This window comes from Crocuta crocuta, unplaced genomic scaffold (assembly GCF_008692635.1).
Source record: "Crocuta crocuta isolate KB4526 unplaced genomic scaffold, BGI_CrCroc_1.0 scaffold126, whole genome shotgun sequence".
Lineage (NCBI taxonomy): Eukaryota > Metazoa > Chordata > Mammalia > Carnivora > Hyaenidae > Crocuta > Crocuta crocuta.
The window spans coordinates 3,505,339-3,529,607 of record NW_027531000.1 but is presented as its reverse complement, the minus strand read 5'-3'; the positions used below and the strand labels follow the sequence as shown (position 1 = coordinate 3,529,607).

The window sequence follows — 24,269 nt, the reverse complement described above, 5'->3', positions numbered from 1 at the left end:
ATCAGATCATGAGAAGATTCTGTGACTGTCGGGGAGCACACCCTGCAGCCTCCTGTCTCCATGGAGACCACTTTCCGTGGCTCTGTAACAGCCACTCAAGTAAATGCCGCCTGACTTCATCCTCAAGGAGCTCCAGATGGGATGATCTGGGTATCCCACTTTACAGACGGGAAAACTGAGGCATGGGGCACGAAAGCAGCTTGCCCAGAAGCCCCCAGAGCTCAAGTGACAGACTGGTAGGAATCATTGCCTGACCCACAGACCATTCTTTCTGCTGCTCTAGCCGCCTCCCCCTACAGGTCCAGGAATGGTTCTGTGCAGGGTAGGAGGAGGAGAACGCCCATGCCAGTCCCCCAATCGGTAGAAAACTGCTCACATCTAAAACTGACAGGCCTTTTAAATAAAGGGGGAAAATGAAGACTTTGAAGAACCCAAGCAGCCACAACAGCCAGAGGATGCTCCTGCACACAGTCCAGTGTGGTTTCCCAAAAGGGCTCTGCCCCAGTCCCAGAAGCACAGGCTTACCTTCACAAGGACTGGCAAAGGGCAGAGGAAGAGGGCCACCCAGTGTGGGGACGAGGGGCAGTGAAAGCCCGGAGCCCCACGAGCAGACAGCCCTCGTGAGCCCAGATGGGAGGCGACCCCACAGGACCCATGAGAGCAGTGCACAGGCTGAGCCGGGAACCCCGACTCCCTGGGGCTCATGTCCAGCTGGGGAGGGTGCAGGGGGTGGGGGTGCCCACTTGCCTGGTCCACCACGGAGGTGAGGGCTGCCTCGATGGCCGTCTGGCCCTTCTTTGTCACCCGGACGTGATGGTACGAGCCATTCTGGGAAGAAGCGAGCACCTCAAAGAACTCGGGAGGTAACACAGTGTCAATGCGGATATTCTGGAAGGAGGGACAAGATGGGTGAGAGAGGCACTTCTGGGACGAGTCCAGAAAGGAGTGAGGTGACCCATAGAGAGCGGCCAGGCTGCGGGGGCTGCTGAGGCCCTGAGCTGGGGACAAAGCCCCGGAATGGAGCTCTGACCACACTGGCCTTTGAGCCCTCCTGGCACCCCTCCCTGCATGGCCCGAGGACCCAGCACTCCTGCTGTGATCACTCAGGCCCATGTCAGCCTTCTCAGACCCTGAGCTCCGGCAAGGAAACCACTAAACACCAAAACACAAGAAAGGTCATCAACATCCATGAGAGCTTTCTCCCCCCAAACCCCAAAAAAGGGTGACCGACAGGGTCTTTGTTCAGTAACATGAGGAAAGCAATGACCTGCAAAGCTGCCTAAGGGGGACCTTGCCTCCTTCTGAAACCTCAGAAGCCACCAGGAAGGTCCCAGATGGTCCACATGAGGATCCTGGAAACTTCTCATGAAGGGACAAAACGTGCCAAGACTCCTCTTGCCCTGCCTCTGTCTAGAGCCAGAAAGCTAATAGAGGGTGGCCTCGGTCCCCTGGGACTTCCAGGTAGCATTATAGGCGTTCCTGGTCCCGCAGGGAAAGGTCAGGACGTGCTCCCTGATCCTCTGCAGAGCAGGAAAAGATGGATCCTCAGCGGAATGAGGGGAAGTCTCGGGCTAATGACGAGAGAGCAGGAAGGCAACTGGCGGACCCTGCGTCCCCATCACCACCTCAGTGGGCTGTGCTGCCTGGGGCTTCCTCTCTCCACCCCAGCCCTACAGGGAGAAGGCCGGGGGTGCAGACTCACAGGCTCACAATGTCTTGAGAGGCCCCCGGGATCCCACAGCGCTGTCTCCCATGGACCCAGTGGCACCACCGGGAAACACCCAACTCGGCCTACCTACATGGGGGCCCTGCTACTTTGGGCACTGCTCTGGGGGACACACCCCACATGGGGACACCCCACAGGCCCCAAGGCAGGCACTCACGTCGGACAGGTAGACCTTGTTGCCGGACTTGTCAAGCACTTCAATGGTGATTTCGTACAGGCGGCCAGTCTCCAGCACCCACCTGTCCCCAGGCTGGACTGTGAACCCTACAAAACAGGCAGGGAACAAAGCCTGACCACTTGGGCCACAGTGGCGGGCAGCTAAGAAAGGGGATGGTGCCAAGCACCACCAGCCCCAGGGCGCCACAACCACTTGCCTACTTTCCTCCAAGGAAAAAGAGGAGCTGCTAATCGTGGTCAGATCTAATGACCACCATCAGGCTGAGCCCTCGGAACCTGAGGAGATCTCTCTCAGACTCCCCACGACCAACCTGTACATCCCACACTGACTACTCAAGGGCTCATTCAGACTTGATCAGACAGTCCACGGACGGTACATGGACATTCTAGCCTGAATCCACAGTAGGTCTACACCCTGAATCCGCAGCGAGTCTGCATCTGAATCCACAGTAGGTCTACACTCTGAATCCACAGTAAGTCTACATCTGAATCCATAGATCTATGCTCTCAATCTGCGGTGTGTCTACATCTGAGTCCACAGTAGGTCTATGCTCTGAATCTGTGGTGAGTCTACATTTGAACCCACAGTAGGTCTACATTCTCAGTCTGCAGTGAGTCTATGATTCAAACCCACAGTGAGTCTACTTCTGAATCCACAGTGAGTCTATGCTCTTTATCCACAGGATTTCTACCCACTGACTACCCAGGAAGTAGTGCTCTGAATCTTCCCACTGAGGTCTGGCACTCAGCATTCTACCCGCATGAGCGGCCCTCCCTCCCAGGCTCCAGCTATGTTCCCACACTGGGTTCCACACCAGCTGCTTGCTGACCCCCGAGATGCCACGAGCTTTCTCCCCACACCTGCGCCCCAGAAGTTACCTCGCCTGGCCCGACCTGCCTACAAAGTGGCCCCTCCTATGAAACATGATGCCTCAAATATCATCTCCCAGGAGCCTTTCCTCTGCACTCACATCTCCCGGCTCTTTACCACTGCCCTGTCCCTGTCTGTTTACACTCGTTCTCTTGCATCAGGACCTGAGCATCCTCCCCCAGAACTCCAGTGCTCAGCAGAGGCCAGACAGAGGGAGGGTTCCAAGAAACTTTCTGAATAAATGAAGCTCCTGAGACACACAGGGCGACCCTGGCCGGTGTCATTATGCAGTCAGCGCAGGTCCACACTAAACAGCAAGCTCACGTGGCCACTAACGAGAGGACCTAGCACTTGCTGTGTGTCAGCCAAGTGCTGTCTGGCCTGAACACATTCCATACACTCAATGGGTGAGTCAATGCGGAGGAAACACAAAGGAAACACTGTCACCATGACCAGGAGTGACACATGTGTCATGGGCATCTCCCAAGCCATGAGTGGTCAGTTACGGCAGCTCCTGCCCCTACGGGCCCTCCAAGCCTGCAGATTCCTCCCTTCCTCCCTCAGTCCAATGCCTCCCCTTCCTTCCCACTGAGACTTTTACCAACTGTCACATGGCTTTAGGGACGCCTCTGTAACTGCACTTCCCACTGGGGCTCCCAACCTCAAAATGCTCACAGCCATGGCCAGGTCTGGAAAGAGCCTTGGAATACAACCCGGGAAGAGACAAAGCCCTGCTGACTTGACCCAAACAGCTCTCTTGAGCTGGCACCTACCCTGACCTTGGCTTTCCCTCTGCTTGTTCCTGTGCATTGGTGGGGGAGGTGGGGGACTGGGGAGCAGCAGGGCAAGGACTGGCAGGGCTGGCCAGCAGGCAGCATTTTCTGAAGGACCACTGCCTTTATTTTTCATAACCCCTGTGAGTCACCAACACCCAGGGCGCCCCACAATGACCCGACTCACCGAGGTATTCAGGTTCAACCACGTAGATGGTGCTGTTGGGTAACCTAGAAGCACCCTGCATGCGGATACCTGAATTCATAATTAAGGAACAAAATGGAAGAAGGAAAACAGACCAGGGGACAGGATTTGGCTGGGCTTGAGGGCTGCCACGAGCCAAGGAGAGGGGATGAGAACTCCTCTCCACAAGGCCAAACAGAACAAAGCCATTTCCAGAATGCAAAGCCCAGCCACACTTCCTCCATGAGCAAAGGTGGATCCCTGCAAGGGACAGTGGAGACTGCAGGAACAGATCTAGGACAGGGATGACCCACAGGCCAGTGTGGAAACAGCCTTGGCCAGGCCCCTGGGAGGAGGTTGCCCATGCCCGAGGCGTAGAGGAGCGAGGTGAGGCTCCTGCCACCCACTGCCCCCAACCCAGGGAGCCTCTCTGGTGAGTCACCCTCCAAGGTGAGCAATCCTACACTGCCGCATTGCTATTTTGGTTGGTTCCTTCTGATTGTCAGACCTTGAGGGAAAACAGGGTTATTTCTAGCCCTGTCGAGCTTTTGGGGAGAAAAAGGAATTCCAAACACTGACGCCCCATGAGGACACGCATATGCACTCACAGACCGGCCAGAGAAGAGGATACTCCTGTGGCTGAGAACCAGGCTGCTCTGTCCCAGCTGCATGGCAGTGGCCATCGACGTGTCCTGGTCCAAGACAGCCACGGGCCGGTGTGGGTCTCCCTCTGGGCTTGGGGTGCTGTTCTGGAGCTGCAGCTCATACTGCTCGGAGGGCATCGACAGCTCTGGCGGCCCAGAGTCAAAAAGGAGCAGCAAAGGAGAGACAAAGCGAAGACAGGANCTGTTTTTTTTTTTTTTTTTAAATTAAGCACAGCTTCCGACTGCATTTGCAGACCACATGCAGAATACAGGAGTTAAAAGAACTCTACCACTGCACTAAGGGTCCAGCGCGGGGCTCACTGGATCTGTGCAGCCTCTGGGAGTTTCCAAAACGGCACCAATCCACGGTTTCCCACCGGGCTTTGGGAGCTCAGTCTAGAATTTTCTCTGTTGCCACCCTGCCCATCCATCCATGTTTCCCTGCTCTGTGTCATGTCGTAGAAGAGAACATGTTCATTCTGGGCCAGCATGAAAAACAACTTCCCTAAGGAAATAAGGGTTCTACTAAACCCACCAACTCTGTGTCCATTTTCCCTACTACAAGAGTGGCCACAAGCACTTCTGACACCAAAGGCTACTGCCAACCACGAAATCAAGAGGCAGTAGGACCGCACGTGGTGTTCGAGGTGCACATTACCCCATTGTGTCCCCCAGCAACCCCTGGAACAGGCACTGCGGATGCCTGCACCCTCAGCATGGGGGCTGCAGAAACCAGTCCAAGAAGCCCCAGGACACCCCACAGCGGACCTGGGATCCAACCAAAGAGGCTGCGAGCACTTTCATAGGACTTCTCCCGAGTGCATCACATTCCCACCCAGCAGCCCACTCACGGAGCCCACAGGTGTGGCCATGTCCCAGCCCCCAGCAGGAGAGAGGAGAGAGGATGTGGAGAACCACAGACGGCAAGCTTGCTCATCGTTCCTCTCTGGGTCCCAGCTCAGGGCCTGCCATGAGACGTGTCCAGAACACAGGCCAGGAGGAATCTCAGCTGGAGCATCCTCCAGACAGAATTCCCAAGAATTCCGATGGGAACTCGAAAAGGGAGGCAACCGGTCTATCTCTATCTTAGGGTGTTTTGGTGTGTTCCAACGAGCCCCCAAGAATGTGCCCTCAAGCAGAGATTCTCAGAGTGTGGGCCCTGGACCACCAGCATCACCTGCCAACTACAAATGGTCGGCCACGCCCCAGAGCTTCTGGATCCAACTCTGGGGGCCCCGTGGTCAGAGTAGGAACAGGCCCTCCTAGTGACTCCAGTACACACCAGAGCTGAGAATCGCTTAGCGCGCACACAGCCCATTTCCCTGGCTCTAACTGGGGAAGCACAGCCAGGCTGGGCTGTGATGCTCGCAGACTATATGTTCAGAATACAGTGCATCGAGGGTCCATGCTGTGACCAAATAATACTTGTGCTCAATAAAGCAGTATTACTTTATGCTGTTTTATGAAGCACTAGCTCCCTCCCTAATGCTCTCCAAATGAATATACAGATTCTCACAAGCTCTTGCACAACAACATATTTACAAAACCCTCTGACAATGAAAACTAAGGGCTTGCTTGATTCCTTAAACACTTCTTACAAATGCAGAACTCGCTACTTGTAAGAGGCACCGAATACAGAAGGTTTTGCAGATGTGAAGGGTCACTCTCTGTCTGTAAAAACAGGAAGGCTGCTTTTGGGACACCAGACTGGCCTGTCTACCACCTGCAGAGGGTAAAGGACCATCCCCAAGGCTGCCCCTCTGTAAGCCAGGAGACCCACATGCTCCTAGGAGACAGACTCTGTGACCCCTCCCAACCCTGTCTGATGCTCCAGATGTGCTTCTAATCCTCCCACTCCGTGCAGGCTCCAAGGATGACCATGAGGACGTGGTCTGAGCCCAGGACCATGGGGAGCTCACTCCCCTGCCTCTAACTGCAGCACCTGCTCATGCAGCCCATGTGACTCAGTGCTGGACAGCCACAGCTCAAGGGTGTACTGGGTTCCAAATCCCTTTGACACCTGGGACACTGACACCTGTCTATGCAGTTTATTTTCCCAGCTGCAGTGCATTTCATCTCGGTCGTTTCCACTATTCCAATCCCCTCGGTCAGCATGTCCTTCCTAGGGTTTCTTCCATATGGTAATTTGGTTACTGTGCCAGTCAGGTCCACAAGGAATATAAACACCAACAGGCTTGAGAAGCGAGGGGAGACACCTATACTGCCCCCCCTCACTGGGAACACTGCCCTGCAGGCAACACAGAAGCCCCTACTATGAGCTCCAAGAGCCCCTCTCCTCCCTTGTAAGTCGTTCGCAGGGTAATCATTGGACTGACTGCTGGGCTGTGCACTCCAGGAGGGCAGGGACCTGGGCAGCATGTGTAGCACCCAGCAGGTTGTGGCACAGAGTAGGTGCTCAATAAATATGCTCACAAAACAGCAAGTCACCAAATAAAGAGGGGCGGACAGAGGAAAATAAAAATACGGAAGAAAAAAATTATACTTTTAAGGAAGGAGAACCGAAAAAAAAAAAAAGCCCAGAAAGAATACACTTGGGGTGACAATTATCTGCATGCTAGTAAGTCCATGGGACTGCCCTCTAACCTATAATTCTCTGAGCCAACGCAGGATGCCATGCAAGGTAGACAGGGGCTGAAATTCATGTCCCCTGTAATGCCATCAGCCCTGACGTTCCTATCTAGTCAACTTGTTTAAAATGACAGTGATGTGAATTATATCTCAATTAAAAAAAACAAACCCGATCTGTCTATACTGAATGGACACAGTTTCCATTTGTATGACTTGCTCGTGGTAGACGTTTGCTGACTCAGTTCTCAAGGCATCTGTCTGGAATCTTCTCCAGAGCTATGCCAACCTCAACCATCAGTCACACAGGTGTGTTTATCCTCAGAGGAATTTTCCATCTCATCACCTCGCTGATGAAAGGGAGGCAACAAGCCTATTTCCTGCGCTGGGGTGTCTCTTGTGTGTTCCGTTTCTTTGATTTCTATAGTAGTGACGAAACCTACAAGTTTCCTGGGTACCTGGGGATGTGCTGTTCTCCTGGACTGTGACACCTGAACTAACTCAGGGTGAGCTTCTCAGACGCCTTCATTACATCACCCACCTTTAACCATGCTGCCTGCCCCCTCTTCCTAGCTGAGGCTCAGCTCTCAGCCCCCAACCCACATCCTGCCCGGAAGGGGCCAGGTTCTCAGCTTTCATGCTCTGAGGAGCAGAAACACCACCCTGTATCACACAGTGACCCTCCAACCTACGGGAGGTACCTGCCTAGACACACATCAGAGCCCTGGGATGGACAGGTGACACACTTGTACCCAAGCCCCTGGCTACCAATTGCTCTGACCATGAAACACGGGTAAACTTTTTTTAAAAAGGATAATAATAGTAATCATTCTTAGGAAGACTGGTGCTGCATGAAGAACGCTCACCACATAGAACGCATCACAGGTACACATTTGTGTGGAACTTCCAGAACAAAGGCACATCCATTCGTTTTGCCCTCATAACACAGACAAGAAAGCCTCAAGGGCTGATGGAGACACTGAGCCCCACGGGGCAGCAGGGGGAGGGGAGTGGCCTGCCCAGGCTGCTCGGCAGTCCACGGCAGACCAAGGGAAAACTCATTCCCATGTGAAGCTCACAGCTTCTGACGCTCTTACAACAAAGGGATGGACACACACCCAAGACAAATGAAAGCAGCATCTCGCAAAGATATTTGCACTCCTGTGCTCGGGGCAGCTTTATGAACAGTAGCCACAATAAGGAAGCAACTGAAGTTCCTGTCAATAGGTGAAAGGCTAAACATTCAACAGATGCAAATACCCACACAGTGGCATGTTCTTCAGCCTTAAAAAAGGAAGGCAATTTGGACACTGGCTACAGCAAGGACGAGCCTTGAGGACGTCATGGCTATGTGAAATACGCCAGTGACAAAGGGGTAAATACATAGGATTCTACCTCTTTGAGGTCTCTAGAGAAGTCAGATCCACAGGGACAGAAAGGAGGAGGGTGGGCACCAGGGGCTGAGGGAGGAGGGAGGGACTGGGAGTTAGTGTTTAATGAAAACAGAGCCTCAACCTGGGAAGACGAAAAGGTTCCAAAGACGGATGCCGGTGATGGCTGCACAACCACATGCATGTCCATCATGCCACTGAACTGAACACTTAAAGATCATCAAGATAGGAAATTCTACGTTATGTGTAATTTACCACGATAATAACAAGGGGAACCCCTGCCGTGATTACCTCACTGAGTCAGCGACCCACCTGTAATCTTTCCTTGCCTGATCTTCTGAACCTTATAGCGAATGGAGGTCCCCACCATCAGGTAGACGTCGTAAGCTGGGTTCAGAAGGATGTTCTCCAAAATCAGCAGCCTAACCTCAGCTGGGCGCACGTGCTTGGAAGAAAGAGGAGGGCAGGAAAGGTGAGGTGGGGTTGGGGGACGGAGAGCGGTGTGGGCAAGAGAAACGATCTAGAACTTTTCAGGATGTGCATGTGTGGACAGAGAAGTTAGGGGTACAGAAACAAGGCAACGCTCCCTCTCCCACACTTTCAGTCTCCCAAAACCCCAGGGGAACACTGCGTGCACAGCACATGCCACCAAACATACCGAGCAAGTCCTTTTACGTTATGCACATCGTAGATCAAGGTACAAGCTGTCAGCACAGAGCCAGATGCGGGCCCACAAGGAGCAGGAAAGAAGCAGGACCCCTCCCCCAATGGGTGCTGATGGAGAAGCAGGTGCTAGTGAGGCCAGGGCAACCCGGGGCAGGGTGGGGTAAGGAGCCATCCACAGATGGGACCACCAGTCCTGGGGCTCAAAGTGGGGCCCAGGAAGAAACAGCATGGGGGACATCTGGAAGTCTTTTCCAAGCCCCAAATGTTTGGACACATCCGTCTCCTGAGACAGGTGGCTATTTGTGGAAAATCAGCTTGTTAATGAAAATCCCACTCAAAACTGGACCTCCCTCAAAACTGACAACAGACCAGGGCACCTGGTTGGCTCAGTCAGTTAAGCGTCCAACTCTTGGTTTTGGCTCAGGTCATGATCTCACAGTTCATGGGTTTGAGCCCTGTACCAGGCTCTGTGCTGACGGCTCGGAGCCTGCTTGGGATTCTCTGCCTTCTTTCAATTCCTCTCCCCCATTCGTGCTGTCTCTGTCTCTCTCAAAATAAATAAATAAATAAAGACAACAATGGACCAACTACTTGGTGACTCTGGAGACGGTGCACTCTGGTTCCCCCAACTATCTCTCTCAAAAGCTGTGGCCAAAAACAAACAAACAGAAATCTAGAAATACAGCCTGAAGCTCCCAAGGCACGAACAGTGGGGCTTTCACAGCAGAGCAGCTCGTTTCCACTCCTAAATGCGTGCGCGGGGTGAGCGCAAGGCCTGCCTGGTGAACCAGGGGCACCTCCAGAGCCCTGGGGCCTACCTTGTAGACAGCCTCCTGGATGCGCGCCTTGAGCTTGGAGCTCCCGGTCTTTGTCCCGGACACCAGGATGGTGTCCCCCTGCTTGGCCACCTTCTCCATCTCAGAGATGTAGGAAGGAGGGATGTATGTGGACTCCAGGAACGTGAGGATTCTGGAAGGGGGAAATGTCATCAGACCTGGTATGTGGAATCAAAGACCCTAACACATTCACCATCTGTCGGCACCTCCGAGGAGGGCCGGGTGCTAACATAAGTGGCATTGCTTAGAAGTGTGTCCCTGAAGCCTCCTTATGACAAGTGTAGATTCTTGGCCCCTCGCCCAGGTCTCTGTCTACACCAAGGCTGGTGATCTGCCTTTTGCATGTGATTCTGGGAAACACCAGACTAGGAGGACCACCTGCTTCGTCCAAATGCTCCTCTCACAGATGTGACAGGTGAGGTCCACAGAAACCACAAAGACCAGAGACCCAGCCAGGGTGCTGCCAGTGGTGCCCACCAGGCTCTCGGGACTCCCTGCCACGTTGTGTCCACCCCTCTGGGCCGGCTCCTGCTGCCGGGAAATGCTTCTCAATGACCCTCTGCCAGGTGTCCAGAAGAGGGGACCATACCCATCTTATCGCCCTGGGGGCTGGGCTGAGACGAGAAGCCCCAGGCCGGGAGAGAGGTCAGGATGTGGTGACCCTCCCCACAGGGTATGCTGGAAGCTTGTGCAGGCCTGAGGGGCCCTTTCCATACAGTCTCTATCATGCTGTCTGTGACTTACAAGTCAGCCCACCTTTCCACTTGCACAAGAGCTGGACACTGGGGCGCCTGGGTGGCTTAGTCGGCTNAGACCCAGCCAGGGTGCTGCCAGTGGTGCCCACCAGGCTCTCGGGACTCCCTGCCACGTTGTGTCCACCCCTCTGGGCCGGCTCCTGCTGCCGGGAAATGCTTCTCAATGACCCTCTGCCAGGTGTCCAGAAGAGGGGACCATACCCATCTTATCGCCCTGGGGGCTGGGCTGAGACGAGAAGCCCCAGGCCGGGAGAGAGGTCAGGATGTGGTGACCCTCCCCACAGGGTATGCTGGAAGCTTGTGCAGGCCTGAGGGGCCCTTTCCATACAGTCTCTATCATGCTGTCTGTGACTTACAAGTCAGCCCACCTTTCCACTTGCACAAGAGCTAGACACTGGGGCGCCTGGGTGGCTTAGTCAGCTAAGCGTCTGACTTTCGCTTAGGTCATGAGCTCACGGTTCGTGGGTTCGGGCCCCGCGTCGGGCTCTGTGCTGACTGCCAGCTCAGAGCCTGGAGCCTGTTTCAGTCTGTGACTCCCTCTCTCTCTGACCCTCCCCTGCTCATGCTGTCTCTCTCTCTCTCCTAGAAATAAATAAAACATTTAAAAAAAAAAAAAAAAAAAAGAGCTGGACATGCGTTCATTCCCCCCAAGACCTGCTGGTGCCGTGCTCTGCTGGGATATATTTCCTTGCCTGGTTTTACTAGGTGTCACATCCTAAATTTAATGAAAACCCAGGACGCTCTGGTCGCAACACGCCTCAGTGCCTTAGATTTCGGTGAACATTCTGCTTAAGCCCAGAGTGTCTGGGAGCTCATGGGGCTATCATGACAGGAAATGCACCTGGTGGCCCAGAGCTGAGTTTTAAAACTATAAATCAAAGACTAGGCACTAAACTCCCCACAAAATACTTACTGCTAAGTGGTAAGAAAGTGACCTCACTGTGGGCCACTCAGGCAGACACCGTCTCACCCAGGTGATGACAGGGAACATCGCTGCTGACAGACCCACAAAGTCAGGATCAGATGCACTCAGGATACAGAATCTAACCTCTGTGATGTTCCCACCCAAGATGCAAAGGTCTGAGTCTAATCAGGAGAGAATATCAGATGATCCCGCAAAGAGGGACAGTCTGCAAAATAACTGGACTATAATCTTCACAAGTATCAAGGTCTCAGAAGCCAAAGAAAGACTGAGAAACTGTCCCAGGCTGATAGAGACGAAGGGACTGAACAGTATACAGCAGGTGACTCTGGCAGGGTTTTTTGTTTCCTATCCCAAGGGACAGACTCGGGATAGACTGACAAGGCTTGACGGGGATCTGACGCCCACAGGCAGTGTCAATCTCCTCATTTTGATGACCATATTGTAGGTGCAAAGGGAAAGGTCCTCAGTGATTAGAAACCCACAGTAAAATAATTAGGGACTCGAGGCCGACAACTTGCTCTCAGATGGTTCAGGGAAACCACTCTGTGGACTGTACTATACTTGTAACTTTTCTGTAGGCTGCAAATAGCTGCAAAGTTTTTTTAATTAAACCTTCCTGGGAGCTTGAGAGTACGATGCAAAGCGACATAAGTCAGCCAGAGAAACACAAACACCATATGATTTCACTCCTATGTGGAATTTAAGAAACAAAAGAAACAAGGAAAGGAAAAAGAAAAGAGAGACAGAGGCAAACCAGGAAACAGACTCCTAACTATACAGAACAAACTGACGGGGGACCAGCAGGGAGGTGGGTGGAGGGGGACAGGTGAAATACGTGATGGGAAATACGTGTAAGGAAGGCACTTGTCATGGTGAGTACCAGGTGACATACGGACATACGGTGTTGAATCACCACACTATGCACCTGACAGATACAACACTGTATGTTAACTATACTGGAATTAAATAAAACAAATTTAAAAAAATAAAGATTATAAGAGGCTACTCACAACAAAAAATTAAGTCTTCTTCTCCTAAAAGGTACTTTTAAGTTTTAATTAATAAGGGATGAAGCCAAGCAGTGTAGTAGGGGATATGACCTCAGGTCTGCACCACCACCTCTCTGGCCATCAGATCTTCCTACTCCAAGTCTGCTCTGTCCAATGTGTGGTAACCGCTAGCCCCAGAGCTAACAAGCCCTTGAAACACAGCTATGACATCTGAGGAACAGGAGTTGTCATTTTGTTCATCTACATGGAAATAGCCAGGGTTGGGTTGGGGGCCACCATATTGGATAGTGCAGATGTATATAGATCTGAGTTCAACTTCTAGGTCCAGCCTCTTATCAACTAGACAAGTGGCTTAAACCTTGGTTTCTAGGTCTGAAAAATTGCAAAACCAGTGTATGTGAGCCCACGTGGCTGGTAGGGGGACTGAGTGAGGTGAGACACTTAATGAGTCCATCTCATAAGGAGTCTGTCTGCATCCCGTAGGGCTGAGGGACACAGCCTCTTGCACCTGTGAAGGGCTATCCTCCTGGCTGACACCTGTCTCCCCTTTAGCTTGTCCCCAGCAGAGGGCTGCCCTGAGGCCACCCTTCCCTGTGCCACCCTTCCCTGCACTCCATGACAGCTTCCATGACCTGGGACAAGTTTTCTCTTTCACAGCTGGGCACCCAGCCCCCTAGACAATGTCCCACACAGAGCCCCTCAGCGGGCTGCAGACGCGGTAAGGTTCTGACATGGCTGTGTGAGCCAAAGTGGCCTTAGGGACTGCCATGGGCTCCTTGCTGAAGGTGAGATGTCGATGGTGACCATAAAAGCCCCCAGCTGGCATGGAGCTAACCGATGGTCCCCTTCCTGCTTCCCTGCAAAGGGGCGGCACCTCTTACCGCAGGGCATTGTGGGAGTCTGAGAACCCATTGGCCTCCGTGTCCTTCACGATTGTCCAGTCAAAGACGAGCCCAGCCAGTGTACTGAATGTGTTCCCTGTAAAAGCGGGGAGAGGGGGGACAGAAATGCATCACAGTTAACTCCCTGGGGCAGAGGAAGGGGAAAATGCACTCAGCACCACCCCTCTGCAAAGCAGGGGCCATGCCTCTGTTCCAAGAAAGGGAAACTGAGGCATAAAGGGTCAGGGTCGTGTGACTGTGAGGGGCTAAGCTGGGATGTGAACCGCAGCTGTCTGAGGTAAGTAAGCATGTGTGTTCTTCCAGCTGTACCTCCAGCCTCCGACGGCTCACAACAGGCGCACAGTGGCGTGTGCCACCACCACCGCTCACGTCTGGAAGCACGTTACAGTTGAGAAGCAGCTTCTGAGAGCTGAGTCACTGGCTCCTCCTCACCCTCCCTCTGCAGGGAAAGGAGCTGGAGATGAAGGGCGGCATCTCGTCTCTCTGCCCAGGCGCCGAGACTCCCGGGGTCCCAGTGGGGAGAAGATGACAAGCCACCCCACTGGCCTGAGCTCTCAAGTGGTGGCTGGCTGTCCACAAGCCTTCTGACAGGACGTCAGGACAAGTGGCGCCCAACCAGCGACCAGGCAACGGGTTTTGGGGACAGGACCCAGTGTGCATCCGAACATGCCATAAAGACTGTCTTAGTGTAAGTACAAGATCTGGTTGGGGTCCAGATGGACCCCACTTAGCAAAGGGTGGGAAGGGGTCCCTCAGAGGCCTGATCTCCTAGAATCTGTGGCTTTGCTGTCACCTTGTTGATGCTGCTTTTGCATTTTTAACTTATTCTCCATTGTTTCAAGTTAAGAAACACAATCTTTAAATCCAGTTTCCGTGTTCTCTTGAAGAATCTGCAGATCTAGCCTCCTGGGCCCTAGTCCCTCTGGTGACTGACCAATGGCTGGCTTAGCCTCACTAGAAGGCATCACGGTCTCCGGTTTGCCACACTCCCCACCATGCTCTGCTGTCCCAGCCCTACTCAGCAGTCCTCATCTACATTCCCCTGTCTGGCCAGCTCCCAAATACAACGTCTGGGGCCTAGGAAAGCTCCTTCTCCAGAGCAAAGGGCAAGGCATTTAGAGTCGGATGGGCCTGGGATCCCACCTCTCCCCACCTGTGCTATCTCAGAAGCCAATGAAACAGTGCTCAGCCAAAGCTTCAGGAAACAGGACAGCGTTTGCCATGACTTTTAGAGTGACATAGGGCGACATAGAGTAACTCTGTGACCCAGCAATTCTACCCTTGGGTCTACATCAGGGGAAATGAAAAACTATGTTCACACAAAGACTTGCACACGAATGGTCACAGCAGTATTATTCACAATAGCCCAACGGTGGAAACAACCTAAATGTTCAGCAACAAATGAATGGATAAACAAATGTAGTCTATTCATACAGCAGGGTATTATTCAGCCATGAAAAGGAAGGAAATCCGCGCTACAACGTAAGATAAACCTTGAAAACATTATGCTGAGTGACAAAATTCAGACACTAAAGGCCATACGCTGTATGATTCTATTTATACGAAATGTTCACAATAGAGAAATCTACATACACTGAAAGTAGCGGTTGCCAGGGGCTGGAGAGAGGAAAGAACAGGAAGTAACTGCTCTTGGGTCCTGGGTTTCATTTTTGTAGTGATGGAAACGTTCTAAAATTAGCTAGTGGGGATGGTTGCACAACTTCGTGAATACATTAAAAACATATAGGGGCATCTGGGTGGCTTAATGGGTTGGGTGTCTGACTTTGGCTCAGGTCATGATCTTGCAGTCTGTGAATTCAAGCCCCGCGTCGGGCTCTGTGTTGACAGCTCAGAGCCTGTATCCTGCTTCGAATTCTGTGTCTCCCTCTCTCTGCCCGTCTCCTGCTCACGCTTTCTCTTTCTCTCAAAAATAAAATAAAAACATTAAAAAACTTAATGAAAAAACATAAAATGAACTGGATGAATTTAAGTTTAAATGGATCAACTTAACGGTATTTGAGTCTCAAAAATAAATAATTTTTTTAAAGTAACATAAGACAGGAAATAAAACAGAGTTTCAAGAGCAGGGCTTGGTTGGTGCTCCTGGGTGGCTCAGTCGGTTAAGCGTCCGACTTTGGCTCAGGTCATGATCTCACGGTTCGTGGGTTTGAGCCCCACGTCAGGCTCTGTGCTGACAGCTAGCTCAGAGCCTGGAGCCTATTTCAGATTCTGTGTCTCCCTCTCTCTCTGACCCTCCCCTGCTCACGCTATCTCTAAGAAATAAATAAAACATTAAAAAGAAATTTAAAAAAAAAGAGCAGAGCTTGGCATTGTGGGGATGAACACTGGGTGTTATATGGAAACCAACTTGACAATAAACTATTAAAAGAAAAAAAAAGAAAAGAAAAAAGAGCAGGGCTTGGCAAACTATGGTACACTGCCAGTTTTTGTAAATAAAACTTCATTTGAGAACAGCCACTAAGCATCCTCTATGACTGCTTTAGAACAACAACAGCAGAGCTGAGAGACCGTACGGCCAGCAAAGTCTAAAATGATTACCATCTGCTCCAGCACAGGAAATGTCTGCTAAGCCCTGGCCTAAAGAGTGGACTTGGCGACCAGACTGGAACTCAGACTCTGGCTGTGCTATATACAAACGACATGTCTTCCCCCTGCGTGTGTGTGTGTGTGTGTGTGTTCATGCTCTGTGCCTCGGTCTCAACATCTGGACATGCAATGAGTGAGAACACGTGGAGTGTGGCCCCAGCATGGCCAAGCTTGGTCATTTTCTCCCAACATCAGTGAGTGACCCTGCAGAGGAGCTCCTGGCACATCACTGCACAAACCCCTTCCCCAGCTCCCTCTGCTTTAAGACCAAGTGCAAACCCCATGCCTGACATACATCCTTTCTATCCTGCACCCCCGCTCCACCACCCAGCCTCAGGTATACCTTGTGTCCTCTGGAACAAGATGGACTTCCAGACTGGGCAAACACTACACTCTCATGGCTCCGTCAAACATCACATCTCTAAGAAACTGTCGTGACTTCTGTCCCCCACACCCAGCCTCCAACCTTCCCTGGGGTCAGCTTCCCCAGCTCTGAGGCCCTTTCATTCTTGTAACCAACGTGATGTGAAGCAACACCTGCTAAAATGCATGCAGCTCCCCTCCCGCACCCCCCAGCCTGAGCTGCCGAGGTCAGAAGCACCTGGCAGAACGCCCAGTAGCCACTGACAACTGCTACAGGCTACCCAGCACTAACCCCATACATACTTTCTACCAAATCCTTGCAAGCCCCCGATAAACACCACAGAGCAGACAACATCACAGATAAACATCAGAGATAAACATCACAGAGCTGACAACATTTCAGAGAAGCGAGGCAGCTTAGCTGATAAACGAATAGACAGAACGAAGGGAACTGCCAGATGCTCTACAACAGTGATTTCGCCCTCAGGGGGCATATGGCAATGGCTGGAGATACTTTTAGTTATGAAACTTCAGGGGGGTTCTCCTCCACTATGGTGGGTGGAGGCCAGAGATGCTCCTGAACTTCCTACTACCTACTGGACAGCCCCTACCACAAATAATTATCTAGCCCCAAGTGTGGATACTACCTAGGCTGGGAAATTCCAATCTAGAGAATTTTTTTTTTTAGGCAGAAGTAGCTGGGATGGTCAGGGAAGAGTCCAAAGATAAGGTAAGCCAAAGACTAGGCTTAGGTTTTAGGAGATCCCTCGGTTCGAAAGGTATCTATTGCCTGACTCACTTTTTTCCAACAGGAATCTTAACTTAGAGATTTCCCTTTGCTGCATTACCAAAGGGTCAAGCTGCAGCCAAGACAGCCCATCTAACACCAAGAATAGATTTTGTAAGAATTCTAGAACAATCCACTATCAGACTCCAGTGAAACTAAGTGAAGCAAAGGCCAGCATAGAGATGTTTCCCGGTGTGCACGCATGCATACACACATACACGTGCACGCCCCACAGTCTGGACCCGGAAGCCAACCCCAGCCCCCCAAGCCAGGCAAGGAGAATGCTGCCACTGTTTAGATCGTACTGACCCAGCAGGCCTCTCCCACTATCCCTCGGCTGCTGAGATGCCAGCTGCCTGCTTCCCGAAGACGCGCTTTACCCAGCATGACCCTGAGCACGGGCACAGAGGTGGCCCCAGGTAATTCCAAAGCTCTCATCTCAGAGGCATTGCCGCAGACAACATGGTGTGCCAGGCATGGCCGTGGCCCTGCTGCCCCTGAGCGCCTGGGGGCCGCTCAGAGCGATCCTGACCTCTTCGGTGTCTGCCCAGCCTCAGCCTTGCCATTCTGGCTGGGACAGCCCTCCATGGGGAACAGCAGGGCCAGATGCAAGGGGACAGAGATGCGGGGGCAGAGCCTCACCTTCTGAGTCCAGAGCCTGGATCTTCAGTTCCAGGGGCGAGTCCTCCAGGTACAGCTCACGGGTGGTGGAGACAATCTGAATGCCATGGATGAGGTCAACGATGGCATCACAGCGCAGGACCTGACCCGTGGCTGAAGGGACAAGGACGCACAGGTCAGCATGAGATGGGGCCAGGAGAGCCACGTTAACCCTCAGAAGCCAAGTCGCTGACCAGTACGCGGGCTTTTGAAAGTTAGCAGGGGCCTGTGCAGAAAAAGGGCTTGGAGACATTTCCTTCGCCCATCTCCTACTCCCCCAGCGTGAGCACCAGCATTTAAAGCTGTGTGCGGAAAAACCCCTCTGAGAAAATCCAGCTTTGTTCAGGGTGTGACCAGTAAGTTCAATGACCGGGATGCATTATGAGGAGTTAGCATCCAGAAAGAATGCTGTCCTGAAAACCCGTCCCCACGCTGAGATCAGGAATTGTGCCTGGAGTTTGCTTGTTCGTTTACACTGGAGTTTTTACACAAAACTGTTAACTGTACTAGTGAATGAAAGGGTTACGTGAGCAAGCACACAGATGTTTTTATGTGCTCCATAAATAAGAGACACAAATGGCACTGCCTGCAGAATTCTCCAGTGTAACAGTAACAGCATGTGACACACAATCATTCTGACCATTCTCTAGGCACCAAATGAAATCACTTTGAGCGTTGTTAAGGGTGCCTTGTTAGAAAGCAGTACATCAAACTCCTTGCACATATTCATGTGTAAAACTAGGACTCTATCCTTGGGAGTAAATAACTTAAAAGAACCCGAAAGTGGGGTCTCTGGACGGCTCAGCTGGTTACGTGTCTGACTCTGATCTCAGCTCAGCTCTTGATCTAAGGGATTTAAGTTCAGGCCCTGCATTGGGCTCCATGCTGGGCGTGGAGCCTATTTTTAAAAAATTTTTCTAAAAATTGTTCTCTGTATAAATATTTATTTTTCTATATAACACTGAAACAAATCTCTGAAAACAATCTAAATGTCCAATACAAGCGGATTCTTACAGGACAACCCCCTGTGGGAAGTGTTACTCAGCTATTAAAAATAACTCCACAAAAATGAAAACTTTTCATATCACGTTAAATGGGAGAAAGCATGACAGAAAACAGCATTGTCTTCTAAGCGTCTTATAACTATGCTATGGTAAATCAAGTAAAGGAGCAATAAAAGAATGGCAACAATTTTCTTCATTTTGATTCAACACCTGTTAGAGTTATCTGGGTAACAAATAATAATTTAGAAAGGAAAGCCAGCCTCCGTGAGGGGGAAAACAGGACAAGGGGCTGGCGGGAGGTACCAAGGTGGGCGCTGCCTGTGAGACCTCGCTCCCTGCCTGAGCATCCTCTGACCCAATATGAGAGAGAAAGCACTGCCATGGGCATGGGCAGGCCGTGTGGCTGAGGTCTTGGTGGGGTGCTCCCCGCCTCCTGTCCTAGCCACAGGGCCCGGGGCACTAAGCTCTTACTGATGTCCTCGGCGAAGATGATGCTGGTCAGGCGGGCGGGCTGGGACAGGCGGGCCTGCACCACAGCCTTCTGGGAGCACTGTTCATCTGCACCCAGTGGCTCTATGCTGGCCACCTCCGGCCGGGTGGACGACCTGTGGTAGGAAGATGAGGCTTCACTCTCTGGGGTACACGGAGATGCCCAGCCGGGGCCAGACACCGAAGCTGCAGTTCCCCATGCGGGGCCCAGATGCCAACACAGAGTGGAAGTGGGCGATGTCCAGGGGCTTCACCCCCAGGGGAAAAATGGGGCCCGGCTGAAGCCCCTCTAATGCAAGCATGACTACCTGAAGGCATGGGACCTACAGGTGTGCACGTCACGCGCACAAGTACGCACGCTAAGCAAATCAAACAGGGTACCAAACACACGGGAACCACCTCCATGTTCAGTAGATGGTCGCCTTATAAGACTTCGCAATAGAACAAGAAATCATTACCAGGATGCTGGGGTGGCTCAGTCAGTTTAGCATCTGACTTCAACTCCGGTCATGATCTCATGGTTTGTGAGTTTAAGCCCTGCATCAGGCTCTGTGTTGACACCTCAGAGCCCACTTCAGATCCTCTGTCTCCTCCTCTCTGCCCCACCCACTCTATCTAGCTTTCTCTCTCTCTTTTTCTCTCTCCCTCTCAAAAACTAACACTAGAAGAGGTGCCTGGGTGGCTCAGTCGGTTAAGTGTCCAACTTTAGGTCATGATCTCACAGTTTGTGAGTTCAAGCCCCATGTCAGGCTCTGCACTGAGAGTTAGGAGCCTGGAGCCTGCTTCGGATTCTATGTCTCCTTCTCTCTGCCCCTCCCCTGCTCACTTTCTGTCTCTATATATCAAAAATAAATAAACATTAAAAAATTAAAACAAATAAACATTAAAAATTAAGTAAACTTTTTTATTTAAAGTAAAGAATTCAGTCAGTGGGAAAACGGCCTATGGTGTCGGGTCAGGAAGAAACAGCGAGGATCTCTGCTGACCTCTGGGCCGGACCTGGCACAGAGCAAGCAACCAAGCGTTAGCCACTCCCAAACAGGTCCTACAAAACCTGGAGATCACCGGCTGCGAGGACAACGACAATCGTTCAGTCCCGGTGTGCACAGAGCCAGCATTGGGGGGCAGCTGAGGAGAGAGGAGGGTAGACACAAATAAACCAGTAAAACCGACGAGATAACTCCCCATGGGGAGACAGGGCCCAACGACAGGATGAGGAGAAGGCGTGACTGGGGGAATGACCCAAACCAGCGCCACAGGTCTTCACCTCTGACACAGGCTGATGACAGTTCTTGCGTAGAGGTCGGACGGGAACCGTCGGGGGTGAGCCCAAGGGATACTCCACAGGAGGTTCTGGGTGGGCGCCTGACGTGACGCGGGAGATTCTGGGTGGGCGCGCGCCGTGACGCGGGAGGTTCTGGGTTGGCGTGTGCCCTGACGAAGGAGCTTCTGGGTAAGCGTGTGCCCTGACGCGGGAGGTTCTGGGTGGGCGCGCGCCGTGACGCGGGAGGTTCTGGGTGGGCGCGTGCCCAGACGTGGGAGGTTTTAGGTGGGCGCGCGCCGTGGCGCGGGGGGTTCTGGGTGAGCGCGTGCCCAGAAGCGGGAGGTTCTGGGTGGGCGCGTGCCGTGGCGCGGGGGGGTTCTGGGTGAGCGCGTGCCCTGGCACGTGGGGTTCTGGGTGAGCGTGTGCANGGCGCGTGCCCAGACGTGGGAGGTTTTAGGTGGGCGCGCGCCGTGGCGCGGGGGGTTCTGGGTGAGCGCGTGCCCAGAAGCGGGAGGTTCTGGGTGGGCGCGCGCCGTGGCGCGGGGGGTTCTGGGTGAGCGCGTGCCCAGAAGTGGGAGGTTCTGGGTGGGCGTGCGCCGTGGCGCGGGGGGTTCTGGGTGAGCGCGTGCCCTGGCACGGGGTTTCTGGGTGAGCGCGTGCCGTGACGGCTCTCTGCACACAGGGTGCTCCAGGAAGACCACACAGAGACCTGCGTTTTCAGGCAAGGCCCGGAGGTGGGCAGCAGGCAGGAGGGCTCCAGGAACAGAAGGCCTAGCATGATTGGAGGCCTGGGCCTCCGGTGAGGAGACGGGAGGGGCGGGCCATTGCCAGTGCTCTTAACTACCACCCCAAGCCTCTAACAGCTTTGCTTGAGCATCTTTCAAAATGTGGAGGCTCATCATCAGGAAATGTAAATCAGAACCACAATGAGATTATCACCTCACGCCAGCTGGAATGGCTAGTATCAAAAACACAAGAGATCACAAGTGTGGGAAAAAGAACCTCTGTGGCAGAAGTGGTGAAATAGTCGAGAGGTCAGTGAACCGTCACCAGTGTTAATTTCTTTCTTTTGACAAAAGTTCCCCGGTTGTGGAGCATGTGGACATTGGGGGAGCTGGGTGAAGGGTATAAAGAAATCTCTGTATTACCTTTGACACTACTCTGTAAACCTAAAATTATTCCACAATTTAAAGTTAAAAGGACAAGAGAGGAATAGATAAACAGGCAAAGCGCAGGATTTTGGGGGCAGATATTATAATGATCACACAAGTCATTCTACATTTGTCAAAACCTACAGGATGTAGGATGCCAAGTAGGAACCGCCATGATGTAAACTATAGACTCTGGGAGACGACGATGTGTCCATTTGGCTCACGGAGTGTAATGAACGCTGATGGTGGGGAATGCAGCCAGAGGTGCTATATGGGAAATCTTGAACATTGGCTCAAGTGTTTTGTAAAGCTAAACCACTCTAAAAAATAAGGTCTATTCTTTTTAATTTTTTTTTTTTTTGATGTTTATTTTTGGGAGAGAGAGGGACAGAGCACGAGCCGGGGAGGGACAGAGAGAAAGGGAGACACAGAATCGGAAGCAGGCTCCAGGCTCTGAGCTGTCAGCACAGAGCCCGATGCAGGGCTCGAACCCACGAGCCGCGAGATCACAACCTGAGCCGAAGTCAGACGCTTAACCGACTGAGCCACCCAGGCGCCCCAAATAAGGTCTAAAAGCAATGCATCATGTCCTGATTCCACCTTTGAGACACAGTGTGGAATGTCTTGTTCAATGGCCCCTAGTAGCCAGACACTAGGGCTCCCAGTCTGGGTGGAAAACGCCTCCCCACTCTGAGTCTCAGTCTCCTCAAGAATAAAATAGGGACAAGCCACTTCTTCCCTCGCTCCCTCACAGCAGCAGGTGAATCCGAGGCAGAGCCCCGGGTAATAAATCAACAGAGACAAGAACGGAGCTAGCCCAGGTTGAGCTGGAGAGGTCCAAAATCCTCTCCCTGTGTTTCCCGGCCCTTCCACGGTCATACTGAGGCCCCTGCAGCCTCAGGGCCTGGCTAGAAACACAGGCACTTCTCATTTTAGGCCTAGGGTGCCGTCGGCCTATGTTAAGTCCAGACACAGGCCTTAAAGCAGTGGGTCCGAGAGAGATAATACAGCAGACCACATTCACCATGTTCTAACTGCCTTGTTAGCAAAAGTAGCAGGAGAAACTGGTTCGACTATCGGTTCTTTTTTTTTTTAATGTTTATTTTTTAGAGAGAGAAGGGCAGAGTACCAATGGGGGAGGGACAGAAGGAGAGGGAGACACCGAATCCGAAACAGGCATCAGGCTCTGAGCTGTCAGCACAGAGCCCGACGTGGGGCTTGAACCCTCAAACTGTGAGATCATGACCTGAGCCGAGGTCGGATGCTTAAGTAACTGAGGCACCCTGGTGCCCCAAAAGGCTGTTGTTTAGAGCAGTTTTAGGTTTGCACAACTGAGCCCTAAGTGTGGAATGTTTCATACTCTCTACCCCCACACATGCACGGCCCCTCCTGTTATCAACATGCCTGGACAGAAGGCACATTTGTGACAACTGGGGCACCTACCCAGACACAGCACCATCACCCAGAGCCCATCGTTTGCGGGGCATTCACTCTTGGGGTCATACAGTCATATAGGAGGACACGTATCCACCATCTGCAACATCACACAGAGCAGTTCCACTGCCCTAAGAACACTGTGTTCGTCCCTGTGTTTTGAAGTTCCTATTAAAATGCCCTATTCAAGTAACAGGTGAATTAACCTTGATTATACCTATGACGCAACCAACGTGCCCCAGGCATCATCATTCCAACATGTGGACCAGCTGCCTCCCAAGCTCTCATTGTCACACAAAGTGAGTGGCGAAGGCACAGGACAGCCAGCTCAGAGGACTGGGCTGCGGGTGGAGAGCCAGGCGGGCACACACTGTTCCCAGCTCACCCTTGTCCCAGGGATATCTTCTAGTCCCTCCCAAGGACCGCCTCCGGAGTTAGTGCTGCTGAGAGTTCTTGCCCTCTTGAGAACGTTCCCGCTCTTCAGACTTAGGGCTGATACGAGGGCATTCAGTGCAGCCTCCAGATAAGACAGAGCAGTGCCCCAGCCTCTAGGCCTTGGAAGGAGGTGCCTACCCCACCTGCCCTGGGGCTGCAGTGACAAAGCTGTCCCAGGTCCCAGCCAGAAGCCCGTGCGATCCCACCCCGGGGAGGGCAGCCTCCAGCGCAGGCCTGTGGTGGGACTTGAGCCTTGCACCTGCTGGCCTCGGCTGAGCTGGGACAATGGGAGCTGGGCTCCCTCCTCAAGGAGCAGCTGGGAGGGCCAGGAAGCACCTCATGAGAAATGCTAAAGTGCCCAGAAACGTCAGCAGATGTGGCGGATGGCCAGGACTCGGATAGGCCATGCCACATTCCCCACCTGCCCATTCCACCTGCGAATTCTCTTTCGGCTCTGGGGTGCTGTATGGGAAGCACGAAGGGCTCATGCCAACCCCCTACAGGAGGGTTTAAGACAGTCTTTCTGGTGGTGTTTCTGTTATCAGCAAAAGGGTTCTTTTCAATTATCTGACTCTTTCTGGGACATCCTGAGGCCTGCGTGTTTCAGCCTTACTTTTTTTTTTTTTTTT

The 24,269-nt window shown here is 52.4% G+C and overlaps 1 protein-coding gene and 1 long non-coding RNA gene across 2 annotated transcripts in view; both read right to left on the bottom strand.

The window, feature by feature from the left end:
* NUP210 (nucleoporin 210) overlaps nucleotides 1-24,269 on the bottom strand; it is an 84,476-nt gene that overhangs the window by 51,707 nt on the left and 8,500 nt on the right. The window contains exons 2-10 of the mRNA XM_077770619.1: nucleotides 19,339-19,472; nucleotides 17,846-17,977; nucleotides 13,426-13,522; nucleotides 9,837-9,987; nucleotides 8,665-8,797; nucleotides 4,363-4,521; nucleotides 3,735-3,803; nucleotides 1,884-1,990; nucleotides 748-888 (exon numbers count right to left, since the gene is read on the bottom strand). Of these exons, the coding sequence (XP_077626745.1) occupies nucleotides 748-888; nucleotides 1,884-1,990; nucleotides 3,735-3,803; nucleotides 4,363-4,521; nucleotides 8,665-8,797; nucleotides 9,837-9,987; nucleotides 13,426-13,522; nucleotides 17,846-17,977; nucleotides 19,339-19,472 (1,123 nt within the window). The remainder of the gene's footprint in view (nucleotides 1-747; nucleotides 889-1,883; nucleotides 1,991-3,734; nucleotides 3,804-4,362; nucleotides 4,522-8,664; nucleotides 8,798-9,836; nucleotides 9,988-13,425; nucleotides 13,523-17,845; nucleotides 17,978-19,338; nucleotides 19,473-24,269) is intronic.
* LOC144236960 (uncharacterized) lies at nucleotides 20,240-20,745 on the bottom strand. Its single transcript, XR_013336713.1, has 2 exons — nucleotides 20,624-20,745; nucleotides 20,240-20,484 (listed from the first exon to the last, which is right to left on the bottom strand). It is a non-coding gene; the product is annotated as an uncharacterized LOC144236960 (long non-coding RNA).